The sequence below is a fragment of the Coloeus monedula genome (genome assembly GCF_965178545.1).
Source record: "Coloeus monedula genome assembly, chromosome: 5".
Classification (NCBI taxonomy): Eukaryota; Metazoa; Chordata; class Aves; order Passeriformes; family Corvidae; genus Coloeus; species Coloeus monedula.
Window position 1 is genome coordinate 63,719,764 of NC_138785.1, and position 18,428 is coordinate 63,738,191.

General features: G+C 44.7%; 2 protein-coding genes across 2 annotated transcripts; one reads left to right on the forward strand and one right to left on the reverse strand.

The window, feature by feature from the left end:
• The first annotated feature begins 998 nt into the window (after positions 1 to 998).
• TADA2B (transcriptional adaptor 2B) lies at positions 999 to 9,347 on the forward strand. Its single transcript, XM_082282519.1, has 2 exons — positions 999 to 1,277; positions 2,537 to 9,347. The coding sequence occupies exons 1-2, from the start codon at positions 1,008 to 1,010 to the stop codon at positions 3,527 to 3,529; spliced, it is 1,263 nt and encodes a 420-aa protein (XP_082138645.1). The 5' UTR covers positions 999 to 1,007; the 3' UTR covers positions 3,530 to 9,347.
• Positions 9,348 to 9,482: 135 nt separating this feature from the next.
• GRPEL1 (GrpE like 1, mitochondrial) lies at positions 9,483 to 14,959 on the reverse strand. Its single transcript, XM_082282520.1, has 4 exons — positions 14,862 to 14,959; positions 13,849 to 14,017; positions 12,275 to 12,356; positions 9,483 to 9,892 (listed from the first exon to the last, which is right to left on the reverse strand). Exons 1-4 carry the CDS (start codon positions 14,930 to 14,932, stop codon positions 9,546 to 9,548), a joined length of 669 nt encoding a protein of 222 aa, XP_082138646.1. The 5' UTR covers positions 14,933 to 14,959; the 3' UTR covers positions 9,483 to 9,545.
• Positions 14,960 to 18,428: the final 3,469 nt, after the last annotated feature.

The window sequence follows — 18,428 nt, forward strand, 5'->3', positions numbered from 1 at the left end:
TTTTCCCAAATAATAATTCCAAGTTTCTTCAGCCATGCTCAGCAAGAAAAGAGGAATTTGCTTTCTGGCTTTTTATCTGAATTTCCCTTACAAGTAGGGGCCAGCCCAGCGTAGTGACATTTCTGCGTTTCCAGCGGCATTTCTACTGACTCAGCAGCTCTACAGTATCCACCTTTTCCTCCAAGTCCTGAAGCAGGATCTCAGTCTCAAGCAACCCCCGTTTCTGCTGCAGTTTCAGGTTGTTTCTCTACAGGCTGGCTCTGGCTGGTTTTGTTTTGGTCAGGATATCGCTCTCCTCTGACATGTTTTGACGCCCATCAGTTCAGCCTTTCTGCCTTGGCTTTCTGCTTCCATTAACTCCAGTTTTGCCATGAGGTGGCTGAGAATATGGTATATGTCCGAGACCTTTTTGAGCTTCAGGATTTCATCACAGATAGTCGAGCTCTTTCTTCATGTGCTCAAAGTCCATAGAGCGTTGACCAGTTCTTTCTGAGCGCTCAAGGTGGTTCCAAGCGTTTGGATTTCAGGCCTCAGCCTGACGTTTTCTGCATGGGCCGAGAGGAGTAGAACTACAAGAAGAATCGCTCTATTTCTTTAACCCTCACCCGCCCGGGGAAGAGATGCTTCCGTTTGAAATGTCACGAGGAAGATCAGGCTCCTCCCGCCGCGCTGCCTGCGTGCCCCGCTCGCCCGGCCCGGCCCCGCCCCGCTTCCCCCGTTGCCGGGCACCGGCGCGGCCCCGCCCCCTGCCCGTGCCGCGGCCCCGCCCCCTCGCGGGCGGCCCCTCGCGGCGGCTCCGCTGGGGGCGGCCTCTCCCATTGGCCGCGGGAGGGGCAGACAGGCCCCGCTCGGCCAATCGGGGCCGCCCCCTCGTCCTGACACCGCCCCGCGCGCGGCAGACCCGGCCCCATTGGCTGGCGCTCGCCGCGGCCCCGCCCCCCGAACGCGCTGCCATTGGCGGCGCGGGCGCCGGGGGCGCGGCCGCGCGCGCGCGCGGGCGGGGTAAGATGGCGGAACTGGGGAAGAAGTACTGCGTGTACTGCCTGGCCGAAGTGAGCCCGCTGCGCTTCCGCTGCACCGAGTGCGCCGACATCGAGCTCTGCCCCGAGTGCTTCTCGGCGGGCGCCGAGATCGGCCCGCACCGCCGATGGCACGGCTACCAGCTGGTGGACGGCGGCCGCTTCACCCTCTGGGGCGCCGAGGCCGAGGGCGGCTGGAGCAGCCGTGAGGAGCAGCTGCTGCTGGACGCCATCGAGCAGTTCGGCTTCGGCAACTGGGTAAGGGGTGAGGGGCGAGGACAAGGGGAGGGGGCGATCCGCCTCCTCGGACCGGCGGTCCTGACAGCAGCCCCCGGGGGCGAGTCCTGCGCTGCGAACCCCGAGCTGCCCCTGTCTGGCGGGGCCGTGCCGGGGGTGGCGCCGGACGGGCTCCCTGCGGGCTCCCCGCTGGTCCGAGCAGCGCACCCGGCAGCTCGGACCTGTCGCTGCCTGAAGGTCTGCGTTTGCCTCCCGTCAGCGCGTCCGTGTCACACATCTTGCACCTGCCTCTCATCCGTGCTCAGCCTTTGGCTTCAGTATGTCCCAGCTGCGGGCTGGCTGCTCGGCTTCCCTGTCACTGCACAGGCAGGCTTGGTTTTAAAAAACAGCAGTAAGAAAGCGTCATTTCACAATCACAGAAAGGGTCAGGTTGGAAGGGACAACGTTGGGTCATCCCAGAGCACATTGCACAGGATTGCATCCAGACGGTTCTTGACTATTTCCAGTGAGGGAGACTCCACAGCCTCTCTGGGCAGCCTGTCCCAGTGCTCAGAAAACCTGCACAGTGAAGAAGTTCTTTCTCATGTACATGTGGGACTTCCTGTGCATCAGTTTCTGCTTGTTGCTTCTTGTCCTATTGCTTGGCACCACAGAGCAGAGCCTGGCTCCATCCTCTGACATCTCCCTTCAGATACTGATGGACACTGGTGATGTCCCCTCTCAGTTGTCTCTCTCCGAGGCTGAGCAAGCCCGACTCCCTCAGCCTGTCTTTGTAAGAGAGACACTCCACTCCCCCAGACATCCTCATTGCCCTCCGCTGGACCCTTTGATTAATTTTTGATTGACTTGATTTGTTGTTACGTATGTTTTGCTTTGTTAAAGACTTTTTCAAAACCTTAAAGTGTAAGATCATTGCAGCTTGCTTAGTTCTTAAATAACTAGAAAATAATAAATACTGTTATTCTCACAGTAAATACTGTTTGTCTGTTTCCACGTTGCTCCTCAGTAATGTGATCTAAACAAGCAAAACCCAAGCTGTATAGTGCTGTTGGTGTTGGCTTGGGACTTGCACAGCTTCCTGCTCATGGTGAGCTGGCTTTGTAGGAGTGCTGTGGGTTCTCAGGATTCTGATGGAAACACGGCCAGTATTGCTAGAGAAGTTTAGGTACTGGAAGTTGGCTTTTGAGGAGCAGGGGAAAAGTTGTGCTATTTCCTGAGTGCTCATTCTGCTGGAGATGTTATGGGAATCGTTTTATCACTCCTCCTTTTTTTCTGTTTAGGAGGACATGGCTGCTCATGTGGGAGCATCCCGAACACCTCAGGAGGTGATGGAACACTATGTGAGCATGTATATCCATGGCAACCTGGGAAAAGCCTGCATCCCTGACACTATTCCAAACAGAGTGACGGACCACACGTGTCCCAGCGGCGGCCCGCTGTCCCCCAGCCTGACGACGCCGCTGCCGCCGCTGGACATCTCGGTGGCCGAGCAGCAGCAGCTGGGCTACATGCCGCTCCGCGACGACTACGAGATCGAGTACGACCAGGACGCCGAGACGCTGATCAGCGGCCTTTCGGTAAACTACGATGACGACGACGTGGAGATCGAGTTAAAAAGAGCTCACGTGGACATGTACGTAAGGAAACTCAAGGAGAGGCAACGGCGGAAGAACATTGCGCGAGACTATAACTTGGTACCGGCCTTCCTGGGCAAGGATAAAAAAGACAAGGAGAAAGCTCCCAAACGAAAGATCACGAAAGAAGAGAAGGAGTTGAGGCTGAAACTGAGGCCTTTGTACCAGTTCATGTCTTGTAAAGAGTTTGAAGACTTCTTTGAGAACATGCACAAGGAGAGGATACTTCGAGCAAAGATTCGGGAGCTGCAGCGGTATCGGCGAAATGGGATCACCAAAATGGAAGAGTCGGCAGAGTACGAGGCAGCCAGGCACAAACGGGAAAAGAGGAAGGAGAACAAGAACATAGCTAGTTCCAAGAGAGGGAAGGAAGAGGGTAAAGAAGGTGAATTTGCTGCCATTGAAAACCTGCCTGGCTTTGAACTCTTATCGGACAGGGAAAAGGTGCTCTGCAGTTCTCTGAACTTGAGTCCTGCACGTTATGTGACTGTAAAAACTATCATCATTAAAGACCATCTCCAAAAAAGACAAGGAATTCCTTCAAAGAGTCGCCTTCCCAGTTACTTAGATAAGGTACTGAAGAAAAGAATTTTAAACTTTCTGACAGAAAGTGGTTGGATATCCAGGGATGCTTCATGAAACTCAGCTGATCTGAAAAAACACAGCAGAGGCCCATTACAGCCTCAAGGACTCCGTTACTTTTTCCTTCCCTCCCCAAAGATAACAGAAACCATGTCGCTTAAAAACACAAAAAATCAAATACATAAACCCCCACAGTCATCATGATCCATGGTGGCTCAAATAGACTTTTGCTTTGAATCATGGAAAATACTTAATTGTGAAACTTCTACATTGGATTTCACTGCTTTTGGTACATTATTAGAACAGATTTTTTCATGTGAACTTACTCAAGTCTGGTAGTCCCAGAGTAGTTGCTTTAGTCTGTACTATTGGATAAATGAATATCAGTGTAATCCTTGCTTTTCTTTGAAGGTAGGAGATAGTTTCATTTGCTGGAAACTTTCTTCACCCTTTGTTTTGTTTTTTTGGCATAATGCTGGCAGCAAAGTGAAGCTTACAAAAGTCCTGTGCTCAGGAGCAGGTGAGCAGGGACTTTTGTGACCATTGCTAAGCTTTTGGAACATTCTCCTTAGTAACTACAGCCAAGGCATGGGGACACGGGGATGAGAGTTCCTGTTGAGAATACAGCAGGGATGAGTCGTGGCAGGGAGTGAAAGGAGGGAAGGAAGGAAGGAAATGTGGTAGGTGAGATGCCTTCAGGGAGTTGTGCTGTGGAGGGGGGTTTTTGAAGAGCTCCCAGCTAATCCAGGCATTGCTTTGACTTGAGTTTCCTGATAGACCCCTCTGAAGCTTTGAGTTTCCTACTTGGTACTGGAGTGTCAGGAATCCCCAGCAGCTGTGGTGCCCTCCTCCAGAGGAGGGGTCAGCTACAGTGAGATACCTGATCTGGGCCAGAAATGGGGTTTGGGAGAATAGGCAGTGAGGTCTTTGGCAGCAGTTGGAAGTGTCAGCCAGCAAAATCACTGCTTGTCCTCGTTGGGGGAGCCTGCTCCTCCTCCTTTGGGATCTTAAGTGCTGAGTTCATACAGGCTAAGGAGGTGTAGCTGCCTCCTTCTGGATTTTGTTGGAAAGTCAGGGAAAGGGAGCAAGATTCTCAAATGGAGCGTGATCACTGAGATTGGTCTTTAAAAACAAAAATAACAATTGATGCAGATTTGGTCAAAATGCACAAAGTGTTTCTAAATTTGGAGCATTTAATCCAGCCACTGTAGGATTCTAATTGCACATACCTTGAAACATAGCAGCCCAGGCACATTGAATCTGAATTTACTGACAGGTAGAACAGTGCACCTTGGGAGGGATCTCCTCCCAGTTCTGACAGCTACAGCCTGGAGTGCTGCTGGAGCCAGGCACCACCTGGGATGTAACACAGTGGGAAACACAAATGCCAGACTCACAGTGATGTTCTAGTAAGAGCTATTGATTAAGGAAAAGATGTTGAAGAAGGATTATAAGAAGATTTTTATGCCCATTTCATCCTTAAATTCCCATGCTGGCATTTGAATAAATGAATAAAAGTGGTGGTTTGCCACACGGAAGATGGCACAGATTTACTTGTGCCTAAGCCTCTCTGCTGGTTGTGTCTGGAGCAGGAAGCTGTGACTGGCGGCCGGCTGGGCAGGTCTCCTGGAGTGCAGGTGTACCAAAAACTTGGAATCTGACTGGCTTCAATATGAGTGCACGATCTGGAAATGTCATCTTGCTTTGGTGCTTTGGGCTGTAGTAAGTGAGGATGCAACAAAATTGTAAAACAGTATTAATTCTGCAGTTTGGCAGAGGTATTCTGATCAGAACTGGGTTTCATTTAATACATCCAGCATTACCAAAATAGTGTTACCAGAGATTAGAATAAAAGGGGTACAATTACAAAGCCAGCATTTCTAAGGAAAAAAACCAAAACTCTAGTGCCTTTTTCTTTTGAGCTTATGATGTTATGTCCCTTCAGAAAAGGTAAGGGCTATGTCCTCTGGGATATAATACTTTGGCTTATCTGTAAGTGGTTTGTTGTGGCATACTCGAGACAAAATTGTCTCTTCTTGGCAGCAGTGGAGCTAACTGCACTGTGCTGAGTAGCTGTAATAACCACTTCCACCGTATATGCATGTACAAGCAGCACACAAGTTCATAAGGTATAAAAGCCCTTGGTTATTTTCTCTGTCCTACTCCTGTGGGAGAAAAGCTCAGTCTGTCTTTTCAGCATTCTAGTTATGCAATTTGGTTCTTCCTGTAACTTGTTACTTAACTGCCATAACATGGTGTTATGATGCCTCAATTCTGCATGTAGCTGGGAGTTTAAGAGAATTTTGGTTTTGGTTCTGGTTCTTCTGGGTTTTTTTCCCTCAAATCTGTGATTTTCATATTTCTACACTGTTTTGGCACATCTCAGTTTAACTGAAGCAATAGTGTAAAGCCCATCTGAACAATAACTTAGGAAAAAATCTAGGCACCAATGAGTCATTTAAATGTTGAAGTGAATTCTGCATTTACACTTTGTAGCTTCTTAATTCCTCAACCCCTCCAAAATGTTTCTTTGGTGCTAGACGTAACTTATTGAACATCAAAATGAATGTAAAATAAAGTATTTTTAATGTATGCAATATGGATATCAATATTTATTTTGTACTTGCAAGCTCACTCAAGGTGGTAAATGTTTGCTTTAGCAAATACTAGTCCCTTGGAAAGGGCTTCCCTAGAAGCAATGTCTCATTGTCAGCTATGCTTTTTAATTTTAAAGGTGACTTGCACTAGAGGATGCTGCTGTTCCATATTTCACATGGAACTGATTTAGTCTAAGCATTCCTTTGTTATGAGCTGCTGGTTTTCTGTTTGATTGCTTATAAATTGAGATGCAGTTAATGTTAATCCAGCAATTTACTACAGCAATGCTGCTGCTCTTCTGTGGTGAAGGGGCTGAGATGGCAAAGAGCTCTTTCAGCTTGTATTTTGTGTTGATCTGGAAGTGCTTCCTGTACTGTACAAATAACCCAGCCTTCATGTTGCTAATGACAAGGTGTTTTATATGCTTAATGCTCTTGACTTTTCTAATTAAAGTTATTACTAATGATAGTATCTGTCTTAACAACATTGATGTAAGCCTATGAAAAAGCAACATTCTCTAAGCTGTTCAAAATACTGATCTTGTGCTCTGGGTAGGGGCTGTGCTGTGTGTGTCCATCCCAGCGCTGTGTTGAAGGGAGCATCCATCTCCCAGGGCTTGGATGCTGCAGAGTATTCTGGCTCCGGCCCCTCCTGCCCCCTGCTCCGTGGCAGGCCCAGCAAGCAGTAAGAACAGTGTCTGGAGGTTTGCACTAGCCTGTGACCATGAACTGCCTTGTAAATCACACACACTAAGCACTCTGCCATTATTCTCTTGTGTGGCCGCTGCATCCAATTCCTTTGCAACTGAAACAGGCTTCATGAGCCTTCTCGTTTACTCTTCTCACAAAATGTTTTTGCATGTGCCCCAGTCACTCTTAAGTGATGACACATTAAATACTGTGAAGCAAGATACCCCATGAGCACGTTCAGCTCATCAGCTTCTTTCTTCCTTGAAGGGAATGTTGCACTGACGTTTACTGGTGTAGCTGTGCCAGACACACAAACGCCTGTGCTGAAATCACACAAAGCCTAACTAATGTTGTGCACACAGCGTTTTACTAGATTTTTGCATTGTGTATTGGTAAATAAACTTGTATTAAAGTTCCTTTCCATGACTGATTTAACAATAATGTAGTTTGGGCAATGAGGAAAATGGCTGAAGTCTTTCCAAGAACAGGTGGAGATGCATTGTAGCTAGATGTGATGGGTGGAAATGTGGTGTTTATGAAATAGCTAGTACTGGTGGTAGCTTTGTTGGGTGCTTAAATTTCAGAACTACTTTCCTCTGTTCTTTGATTTCTTCAGTGCCCCTTCCTGACGGTATGGCAGAGTGCACAGGTGGTTCAAGCTCTCCCTAGACTGACCCACTCAGTGCCAAAGCCCCTTTGAGGGCAGGCCAGGGAAGGGGAACCACTTAAATGAGAGTCAGTTACCAGATTTAAAGATGAACCTTGTGTTGAACATTTAACAGGAACTTGTGTTTAAGAACACCCCAAATGAAGTAATGTAGTCCAAAAATGACAGTTTGTGTGAGGCACTGGGAAGCTCGTTAACAAAACCTTCATCTGCTAGGGAAGAAGCTGTCCCTTTAACTCCTATTGGAATAAATTCTGTTAAAGACGTTACTATTACATTTAGTTTAGATCCAGAGGGATTGGGAGGAGACAAAACAACAGGACAGTTCTTAAAAGGTATATAAAATGGAACCTGGTCCTTTTTCGGTATCAGTTGAGAACAGGTCCTAATCAAAGTGCAACAAAATCATTTCTTCAGTCCTACTTCACACATCTACAGTGTGCTCTTAAACCCAGATGGAGGGAAGATACTTCTAAATTCAACTTCAGTATATGGAGTCCCTTTTTTTTCCCATATGTTTAAATCTGATCTTTGCATTTTTTTCCCCGTACTCGATTAATTTTAAAAAATTAACACTGTAGTTGTCTTCACACACCAAGAAATTGTTCTCCTTCCTCTACCCAGTCACAGCATTCTTTCTTAGGAGTTGAGAAAGAATGAATTCTTAAACATAACTAATCTCCAAACACTTGTATGCACTTAGGCTGTTCCTGGTCAACTGTTTAATTCCCATGAGGCAAACCAGCACTGGGAAAAATGCCTTAAGGAACCGTGAGCAGGTCCAGTGTTCAATAAGCTCTTGGCAACTCTGCATCTGAACCACAGAAAGGTAATCAATACCTGACTTTAAGGTAAGAAGCTCCTTAATCCACGATAACCAGAAACATGGTAAAAAATTCAGAAGTACTTACTTTTTACAGGACCTAATAACTCCCCTAAGTTTGAAGATTCTGTCCTGTTTGTTAATAGTATGGGCTTCCAGGATACAAGAGGATGGATGCTTTATCAGTTGTGTAATTTGCCAGGTTCCATCCACTCCTATCCAGGTGACCAGACAAATGTAGGATAAAACCTTCAGTTAATCATGTATTGTATTTTAGCCTGATTCTGCAGGATTGGGGGCAGCAGGTGGAGTTAGACATGGCAAGAGCTGCATAGGGAAAAATTCTGCATGGGGTGCAACCTAAGATCCAAGCTGAGTAAATATAAGAAATACTGAAAATGAAACTTAAGTTCACATTTTTGTTTGAGCCACTTACATGCAATTATTTATGTAAGTCTAAAAGAAATCATATGCCAAAGTCTCAGCAACTCACTTTGGGTCTTCTGGCTCTCAGCAGGATTGTAACTACAGTTTGCGTAACAAAACTGATTGCAAAGCTAGAAGTTACAAGACTATCAAAATTGTTTAAACCAATTTATACAACATTAAATTAAAAATCCAGAGATAGGATAAATTCTATTGGTTCTTCAATGCCATACAAGTATTAGATGGTTTTCTTGATTCAATGTTAGTACAAGACAAAAAGGTTGAACAATTACAAAAGATACCTAATCTCCATTGCCATTTATTTACAGTTTACAATTCACACAGGTATCAGTTTCAGTTGTTGAGATTATTTTTGAATAGAAAAAATGGCATTTATCACATCAGTTGTGTAAAAGCTGATGGGTGCTTGCAGAAAGCAGGTTATTTGTACTACTTCACCCACTTCTGCAATGTGAGATTCTACAAAACCAAGGGAAGTGTTTGAACCACTATCTGGATTTTCAATCTACACACAGTGATAAACTTGAAATTGCAACATTCTTGTGAGTGTTTCATTCTTTCCAATTTAATGCACCTTCTCAGGAGCAATAGTTGCAAAAAACATTATCTAATCTAAAGCATTAGAGGGCTTAATGGCTCTTGTAGTTCCGAAGAAGCAGCTTAAGGAACAGTGATGTTGAAGGCCACCAAGCAGGAGAATTTCATTGGTTACTTCATTTTCAGTGGGAGACCTCAACCAACTCATTTAAACCTCTCAGGGAGCAGAGGAACGAGGAAAGCATGGTGTAAGAGAAAAACCATCCAGCTGTTTAATAGTTGTATGGCATTTGAAACTCTCAGCTTGAGCAGCTAAGCGTCTTTCACAACACCCACCAGGGCGGGCCGCAGCGTGCGCCCGTGCAGCTTATAGCCAATCTTGGACACCAACGCAATCGTGCCAGGCTCCTGCCCCTCCACAGGAGCATGGAACAGCGCTTCGTGTTCATAGGGATCGAACTTGGCTCCAACAGGGTTCAGTCTGAGCAGGCCATGCTTTTTAAACACTTTTTGAATCTGTACTTCTGTCATAACAAGACCTTCATATAAGCTCTTTAAGTGAGGATTGTCATCCTTAATTTCTTCTTTTGGAACACTTTCTGTTGCTTTCTCCAAAATGTCTGCAACTTCTAGTAAGTCCTTACAGAAGCTCTGGATCCCTGAAAATGCATAAAAGAGGAGAGAATGGGATTAGTCCACTGAGGGAAACACGTGTTAAAAAACCCCAACCTCACAACCCCAAAACCTACAGCAATAATCTGTACTCTTAAAAGTTTAAGAAGATACGTGATACCGTAATCATCTGGGGTAAAATGTCCTTTCCAGTTTTGGATGATAATAAAGAACTATTACAGATACCTTGAAATCCACACTATCTCTTCTATGGAACAAAATGTTACTTCAACTCAAAAGAGCTAAAGTTATACTAATGACCTAACAATAACAGTAAAAATTCTTACCAAAGTTACCAAAATCTTCAGATGGCTTCATATAATTTCCTCACGTCTCTCTCATCACCTGAAGTTCAAAGCACTATGTTGCCCTATTCCTACCCTTTAATCTGATGTGATAAAAATATTTGCATAAGACAAAGCATGTAATCAGACTGATGAGGATTCCAAGAGATGAACAGGGATTCTTCCTTGTATGAAGAGAACTCACACCTCTCCCTACCACTACAAACCTCTTTTACAAAGTCAGCAGCTGTGCCTTGCAAATACTGAGCTATTTCCAAGTTAATCATAGTCCTTGTCCTGAAGCTGTTCTCTGGCTCACACTTAGAGAATCTGGACTAATCTCACTTAATTCACTAGCAATCAAGAAAAAATCAGAACAGTTCAATAAAATAACACATTTCTACATAGAGGTAAGCAAAGGACAAACAGCACTGGGTTTTGGTTTGGTTTTTGGTTTGTTGGTTTGGTTTTTTTTTAAGCCAGAGTCAGCCTTTTTAGCTCACTTTTTGGATTTTTTTTTTTTCCTTACCAAGAAGTGGTATGACCATTACCAGAGGACAAACCTTTGGTTTAAACAAAAAATCCCCACAACTATGGAAGCACCTTACAAGATCTGTGGGGATCACCTAGTTCTCAGGAAAGAGTCTCTCTAACAACTGCACAACTCTGTAGAGACTCAAGCTCTTTACAGACCAGTAACAATGTCCAAGTAGTTCCAAAAATCTGAAAAAAACACATCATGGTTTTAAACTAAAAACTAGAGCTGTGGTTGAAGCTGAACTGTAGCAAATATAGATAAACCAGCTGTCTAGTTATCTGGATCTGGATCAAATCAAACAACCAAACTCTTGAGAAGGTGGTTTGGTTCAGTTTTTTATTGCTAAGTTATATTTGCAAATCTCTCTGACTGCAACTCTGAATTTATGCACGTCTCAGAAATGAGTTTCTCTTTCTTCAACAGAACAAGCAGTCATGCACAAGCAATAAAACTTAGAGATTATATGTAATTTAGTTTTCAAAATAAATTAATTTCTACTGTAGCATCTCTGAGCTCAGACAGGACTCAAAGTCCTTTGCAGTAAGTAGAACATTAGTGTAACAAAGCTTATTTCTAATCAACCTCAGGATGAGGCACTCAAACATCCATGAAAAAGAGTGCAAGAGTACTATGTACTTTTTCTTACAGTACACATTAACTGAAGACCCTGAATTCAGTAATTAGAACTTGTGTATTCAGAATTAAACTATACAGCTGTGTATGGTGTGTGGTGAAAAAGAGTAACTTATTTTTTGAGGCAGAGTGGCAGTCAAACACCAGGATAGAACAGCACTCTTCTGCTGCAGCATTTCCACGTAATTGCTGATTTACAGATTTGTGCTGGAAGTGTGAAAAAGCTAAATCAGATGTTAGCAGCCTGGCTCTTGAAAGATGTGCTTCTAGCACTCCTCACAGCCAGTGATTGTGCATTCTTACCACTGAAAAGAATCCATTCATTTAGAAATATTGCTTCTATTTGGAAGCTATGGCCTTCAACAGAACAGTTATTCAACTGTAAAAGGCTAGGAAAAAAAAAAAAACCACAAAAAATACCCCAAAATCAGAAAGAACCAAATTCAAAACAAACACGAAGAACAAAAACCAAACAAAACAACCCCCAAAAAAACCAACAAAACAAAACAACCAAACCAACCAAAAAAACCTCAAACCAAAAACCCAAACCAGAAGGCAAACAAATATTCCATGCTTTTGGTCGGATATGAGACCAAAATAAGTGAAAAAGGCAAACTTCAGGCTGCAGACTTCCTAAAAAAAAATCTGCTAATGCAGTACACGTTGTAGGAAACCAGATACCAAATTCAAAGAAAATGTGAGCTGTTGACTTCAGCAGTTTAAGTCTTGCCCTTGGCTGGGGAGATGGTCACAATTCTGATGTAAATTGAGGAAATGTTCAAACCTCTCGCCTCAAATGCATTTTTTAACCAAGTAGCCAGAATCACTGGGAAGTACATCCTGTCAGTACTGCAAGGCCAGTCTTTGCATTTCCAGGGTCTTACTGAGTAAGCACCAGAGGAGCCTCCACTCACCGTATAACTTCGCCTCTTCTACCAGTTTCTGGCTTCTTTGCCTTATGTTTTCTGCATCTGCCAAGGCACGCTTGTACTTGTCCTAAAGAAGAAAAACCAGTAACAGAAGAGATTTTATTCCTTCTAGTCAGGCAGCTGACAATAATTCACACTAGGATATTCAGTATAAAACGGCATTTTAAACAGTTTCATAGCCTAAATCCACCATTCAGGGCAATCTGAAATAACATGCAATTATCACACCACCCCTCCTGCCAAGACAAATGTCTGCTTCACTTTACAAGGACAGAGACGAGGGAAAGGAAATCAGTTGGTTTTCCAGATTCTTGGTATTTGTCACCAGATTAGCTGGAAGAAACAGTATTTCTGCTTTTTCTGCTGTGTGCTCCCAGAAATCCTTCATCAGTCATGAGATACACTGACACTATGGCAAATCAGATTCAACCCAGCCATGACTTTTAAACCATCTCTTTCTTCTCCATACATACCACAGAGTGCCCTCCAGTTTTCTCAGCCTTTACAAACTATGAAACCTAACTCATCTGTTGTTTAGGTCAAGTTTTGGTCTATTCCTAGAAATATGGCCATTTACCAGCAGATGTACTAAGATGTGAAATTCAATAAAATTAATAAAATAAAAATTCAGGCTGAGTGCCTCACCACCTAACCCAGAATGGTGGGCTTCCACCCTGAATGTGTCTGACCTTCATATGCCAGTGAACAATCTCAAAACAGAATTAAAAAAGTCAACAAGCTGCCTGAAGAGCTGCATTAGGCAACCAACAGCAAACAAAGACATTAAATGACATCTCAGATTTCTCCTGCAGAGCTCTGGGAAGGGCAACAGAAAGCAAACTTAATCCATGTAGGATCCATAGGTGCTGGTTCTATAGAAGGTTCTGAGCTATCTCTCAAAGTCTCAAATGCTCCAGAAACACATTTTATATAAAGCACTCATTAATGCCTTTGCTTAATGGCCATCTCCCACCTCTCAGGGCATCCTTCACTCTCTCCTGGAGTTGTGCATGGGAGAGAATGCAAGATACACAAGGCCACACAGAAGGAATGTCATGTTTCAGTCTCATGTCGGAAGGGCTCTCCAACAGACAAGGTTTGAAACTTCTTAACTACGGTGCATGTACACTACTGTATAAAAGCTAAGCATCATTAACTCTGACCTTTGGAAAGTCAGCAGCTGTTTTCATGAAGTCTACTCTTAACACACAGAAATGCACACAACCAGAAACACACACTCACACCATTCCATGGCTCCCAAAAATTATTTCTCCACCGAGCAAAACCTATGTGAAAATCAGCAACAAATTTTCAGGCAGGAGAAGCTCCAATTCCACCCAGAAACTGGAAGAAAACTATCCAATATCTTAATTTTGGACCAGAGATGCATCCCAGATCTTGCAGTACATGTACTTTAAAGAAATTATCAAACTGTGGGTTTTATTCAACTAAACAGGAGTCATATAACTGTATGCAGACTGTGCACTGGGCTTCACTGGGCCACAGTGAAGGCTCTAGGGCACACAATTTGTGCAACCTAATAATCCAGAGACACTTACAGTAACTTCTTTTAGTTGTTCTTCCAGTTTGGCCTTTTCTTCAGCTAGCAGTTTTTCAGCAGAGCTGGGTTCCACCTTCTGCTCATTTTGGCTCTGACTCTGGTCCTCTTCCAAGTTCTGGCCAGTGTTTTTCTGCTGTGTTGCTGCACAAAGCAGTCGTGGAGATGTTCTAAGGCAAAAAGATGGACATTATTATTCTGTTGCTTATTTTGTACGATATTAGCATTTTCTAGACATACCAGACACTTTTGACACGCAATGTCCACAAAATTCTGACATCACAGCAAGAATTCATACAATTCTAGGCCTGTGAATACTGTGTGCAGAACCCTCTGTCAGAAGCAACATATGTCCGGCCATTTAAACTGTAGCAGAAAATAACTGCTTCAAGACAGCTTGTAAGTGTCCATTACACTCAGTTTATAGAGTCACAGCACTTTTAAAGGGAGTATGAGCTCGTTTTCAGCACAGTGCTCTATCCGGAAACAAATTCCGTGAGGCAATCGCCGGCAACAGCCTCCCTGAAACCACACGCGCAGAACAGGGCTTGGCCCCTGGAGCGGCGCGCCCCGTGCCGCCTATCTCTGCTGTATCGCAAACACCGCGGCAAGGACAGGCCTGCCTGCATAAATAATGACTCCTCATCCCTTCCTGACGTTTTCAAGGCTGAGCGAGCTGAGCCACCCGGACGAGGCTGCGGGATCAGCGCCGCGCTGACACAAGGGCTCGGATCCCCGCCCGCCGCATGGACACTCCGGGCCGGGAGCCTTCCAGGCTCCCCGCAGGGCTGGGCCGGGCCAGACCGCTCTCCCAGAGAGGAGCAAGGAAACGCAACGAAGAGCGGCGGGCGATGGGGGCGGCCCCGGCCCATCCCGGCTCTCAGACGGGGCTCACTGGGGCTTCGGACCTCAGCGCGGCGGGGCCGAACCTCACTCTCCTCACGGTCCGGTGGTGAACGCGGCCCCGACCCGAATGTCCGGTGACGGGCGGGCGGCGCAGCGCGACCCCCTCACCTCAGCGCGACGCTCAGCAGCGGGAGGCGCGGGCGCAGCGCACCCCGCACGCACTGGGCCACGGCCGCCATGGCGCTTCCCTGCCCGCCGGCCGCCTCGCCCCGCCCCCCGGCCGCCGCCAATCAGCGAGCCAGCAGGCCGGGAGTGACGCGGCCGGGAGCCAATCAGCAGGCGGGACGCACCGCCCCAGGCCGAACAGGCGGCTATTCCGGGGCGCGGCGGAGCACCCAGAGGCGCGCGCGCGCCTCGCCCCCCGGTGACGCGCGGCGGGCGGGGCCGCGGGCGGGCGCGTGCCGGGCGGCCATTTTGTGTGGGACGGGGGAGGCGGGGGCAGTTTCGCCGTCAGGTTGCTGCTGTTGGCATGATCCACGGCGTCCGTGTCCGAGCTGCGACTGGAAAAGTTTGAAGATTTCAGCTCATTTTAAGTGTCAGATAGCTCTGTTACCAACAACACCCTGTAGCACCCGTCAGCAGTTTGCAACCCCCCACACAGAGGTTTCCATCCTGTGACCGCACACACTCGCTGTAACTGCTCTGTACACGCTTGCTGGACAATAATTTCATTTAATGAAATCTTGAGCTTTCATTAAATAGGATAATGTTGCTAATCCACTAGATTTGGCCACCTGCTTGCGCAAGCTGTGCAAGTGTCCTGTGTAACTGGAGGCTATGGGAACCCTGCTCTGCGATACTGGGGTAGCTGACCTTGGGCAGTTTGTCAGTTTCTTTGTCAATATCCTGTTAAAGGGGAGGAAAAAAAATTGAGGTCACCTATTTATTGTACAGCTTCGAAGTTGAGTGCTAGATTGTGCACAGATGCCTGAACATCAGCTGTTAGCCTGATTCCTGCATGTGTTTGTGCACTCTGCAAATGGAATCTGAAGGATAAAGATGCAGATACCATAATGCAAATTTAGTAAATATTACATTGGAGTGAATAATTAAAGTATTTACTAAAAAAGAAGATGTAGAAGACATTTTTGGCTCGTTGCGTGAGAATCCTGCAGGACCTTGCTCAGTACAGTGGAACTTTGGCAGAGTCCACCTGAGTACCAGCATGGCCTTTATTCAGCAGATTGGTTTGCCTGGGCTGGGCTGTGTCACAGTCTGTGCAGAAAGCAGGATAAATGGTACATGAGGTCAGTCCCCTCATCCCGTGGCAACTTTAGATCCCACTGAGTCTTATTTTTCCGACAGCTGTTCTGTGATGTGACGCTGGTACAGTCCCATAGCTTGCCTGTACAGAACACAGCAAAGAGGAGGGTTGTGTGCTGTGTCCTGTCCTTATGGACTGGCTGTAGTGTGGTCAGTATCTGCTTTCCAGAAAGCTGATGAGCCACAAATTTCAAGCTTCATTGTCAGAAGTGCTGAAAGAAATAATTGAGGAAATTTATTAAGATAATGCTGAGAAAGAATCAGAAAGAACAAGGAGAAAAACAAGAACAGACGTAAAGGATGATATCCACAAAAAGCCATGAAGAAATGAGACAGAAAAAGCAGTTGGATCTTTAGGTCTGATGTTTTTAAAATGCTTCTTGAAAAGATTATTCCTTACAAAACCTAGACAAGCAGTCTGTCTGTCTCATCTTTCTTGTCTGTTGTTTTTACCCACATCCTTAGCATGTAGTTTCCTATTTCAGCTTGTCTCCATTTTTCCGCTGCCCACCATCTTTGGAAGTTGTGCTTGATTAATGATTGATCACAAAATCACAGAATTGATAACAAAAAGTTGAGAAGAACCCACCACCAGCATGTCTCAATAACTGAGGATATATATTAAACTTAACATGTCTGGAACAATATCCTTCTTGTATTAGAAGCCATTTACCCCAAATCACATTTCACAGGTGTTCTGCAAGTAACCTTTCAAGATAACGCACAGTGAAAATGCATTTTGTTGTGAGTTGTGTGAGTTGAAGAGCTGTCATGAAAAACCTGCAGCTGGCTTAGATGCTGATGGGTCAAGACTAAACAACATCTGCAGCTTCAAGAAGAACATGCAAGTTTACTGGAGCTTGTTTGCATCATGGCTGATGTTGTCTGTAAGTACTGTCCCATCGTCACCAAAAAACCCCAAGGCTTTTTCATGTCTTGTTTTGACTCAGTCTGTTGCAGGCTGTTCTGGTTTTATTGCAGTATCAGCTCATGAGTTGGGTGTTTTTAAACTCAGCTACCGAGTATTCGGTATCTGTTGCTGGACCCGGTTGGCAGTCATAGTGTTCAGTAACAAGCACAGTTTTTTCTCATCCACTCTTCTCCATATCAACCGATCTTTGGTTCTTCACATAAATACTGGGTTTGAATATGATTTGAGGATAAATATTCTTATTCTGAATTCTAAACTGTCAACCATCATCCCTGTATAGGCCATTCACTTAAGAGTTGGACTCAATGATTCTTGTGGGTCCCTTCCAACCCAGAACATTCTGCAATTCAGTGAACCAGCTGCTACTTTTCAACTCGTGGTTTTAAAGTGGCTCTAACCTCTAATTTCTGTGAGCTAGTGATAGCATCAAGTAGTCTGAATATCATTCCCACTCCTCTGGTGATTAACTTCGTGGTCTTGGGCAGTTACTTAACCTCATTTCTACATTCCTACAACTACAATTAAGGGCAGTAATTTTTCAGTACCTTACAAGAGAGTTGTGTAGTGAACATGAGGGAATTTCTGTGATATTTTGAAAATTCAAAACATCAACTGAATAAGTCTGTTTTTTATTATTAATATTGCACTTGCAGTAAAGTAACCCGTAATCCTTCAAGATGAAAAATGCCACAAATGTAAGATTTGTGCTTGAAAACTTAAATGAAAAATTAAGGCATTTCTATTTCTCTAAAGAAAACCCCAAACCTAGTTCTGTCTCCTAATGTTAAGATGTAATTTATTGATATTCAAGCAGCAAACAGAATGCCATTACATTTGTGTTTCAGATATGAACTTTATTATTAATCTTTTGAGAGTAAAGGAAAAGGCTATCATATCTTCTCCAATCAAATTTTATATCCCAGCCAGAACCAAATATTGAGCTGTGGTGGGAGCAAGCTTGGTGGGGGGGAACCACCAAAAATATCTCTGTAAATATTCTAGCAGTGACCTTTCAGGCCAGTAACCAGGAAATACCTAAATCAAATTAAAAAATATTAATGTAGCTGTAAGACTGTTACTGAACTATATAGCAGTGAAGACAAACATTCATACCTGTGCCCTTTAGAAAAGATCACAGATCAGACCACATAGCCACAGTATTCCATAGTCTGCTCCAGGAAGATGTCTAGTGGAAAATTAAGGGACTGATGCTTATGTATAAAATAATAACAATTTTTCTTCTATAAGGGTTATTGAGACTGAGGATCAGATACCCCGTGGGCCCATTTCAGACAGAGGACAATAAAGATTAAATCAGTACTTGAATTCAGAAACTTTTAATCCTGAAATGCAGGTTGGGATGTGTGTGTGTAGGGAGACAGCCTTATTTGCTTTTAATTAGAGCAGTACTAAAGTAGTTAATCTGTACATTCCGAATTTATCATTTTTAATGTAAACATTTTAAGAAAACTCTCTCAAGA

Bases quoted from the DNA above. Each gene is read 5' to 3' on its own strand.
- TADA2B (XM_082282519.1), top strand. From the start codon at position 1,008: ATGGCGGAACTGGGGAAGAAGTACTGCGTGTACTGCCTGGCCGAAGTG. The intron at 1,278-2,536 runs GTAAGGGGTGAG...TTTTCTGTTTAG, and splicing joins AGTTCGGCTTCGGCAACTGG to GAGGACATGGCTGCTCATGT.
- GRPEL1 (XM_082282520.1), bottom strand. From the start codon at position 14,932: ATGGCGGCCGTGGCCCAGTGCGTGCGGGGTGCGCTGCGCCCGCGCCTC. The intron at 12,357-13,848 runs GTAAGTGTCTCT...TTTCTTCTTTAG, and splicing joins AACAACTAAAAGAAGTTACT to GACAAGTACAAGCGTGCCTT. The intron at 9,893-12,274 runs GTGAGTGGAGGC...ATGCATTTTCAG, and splicing joins AGAAGAGGCGAAGTTATACG to GGATCCAGAGCTTCTGTAAG.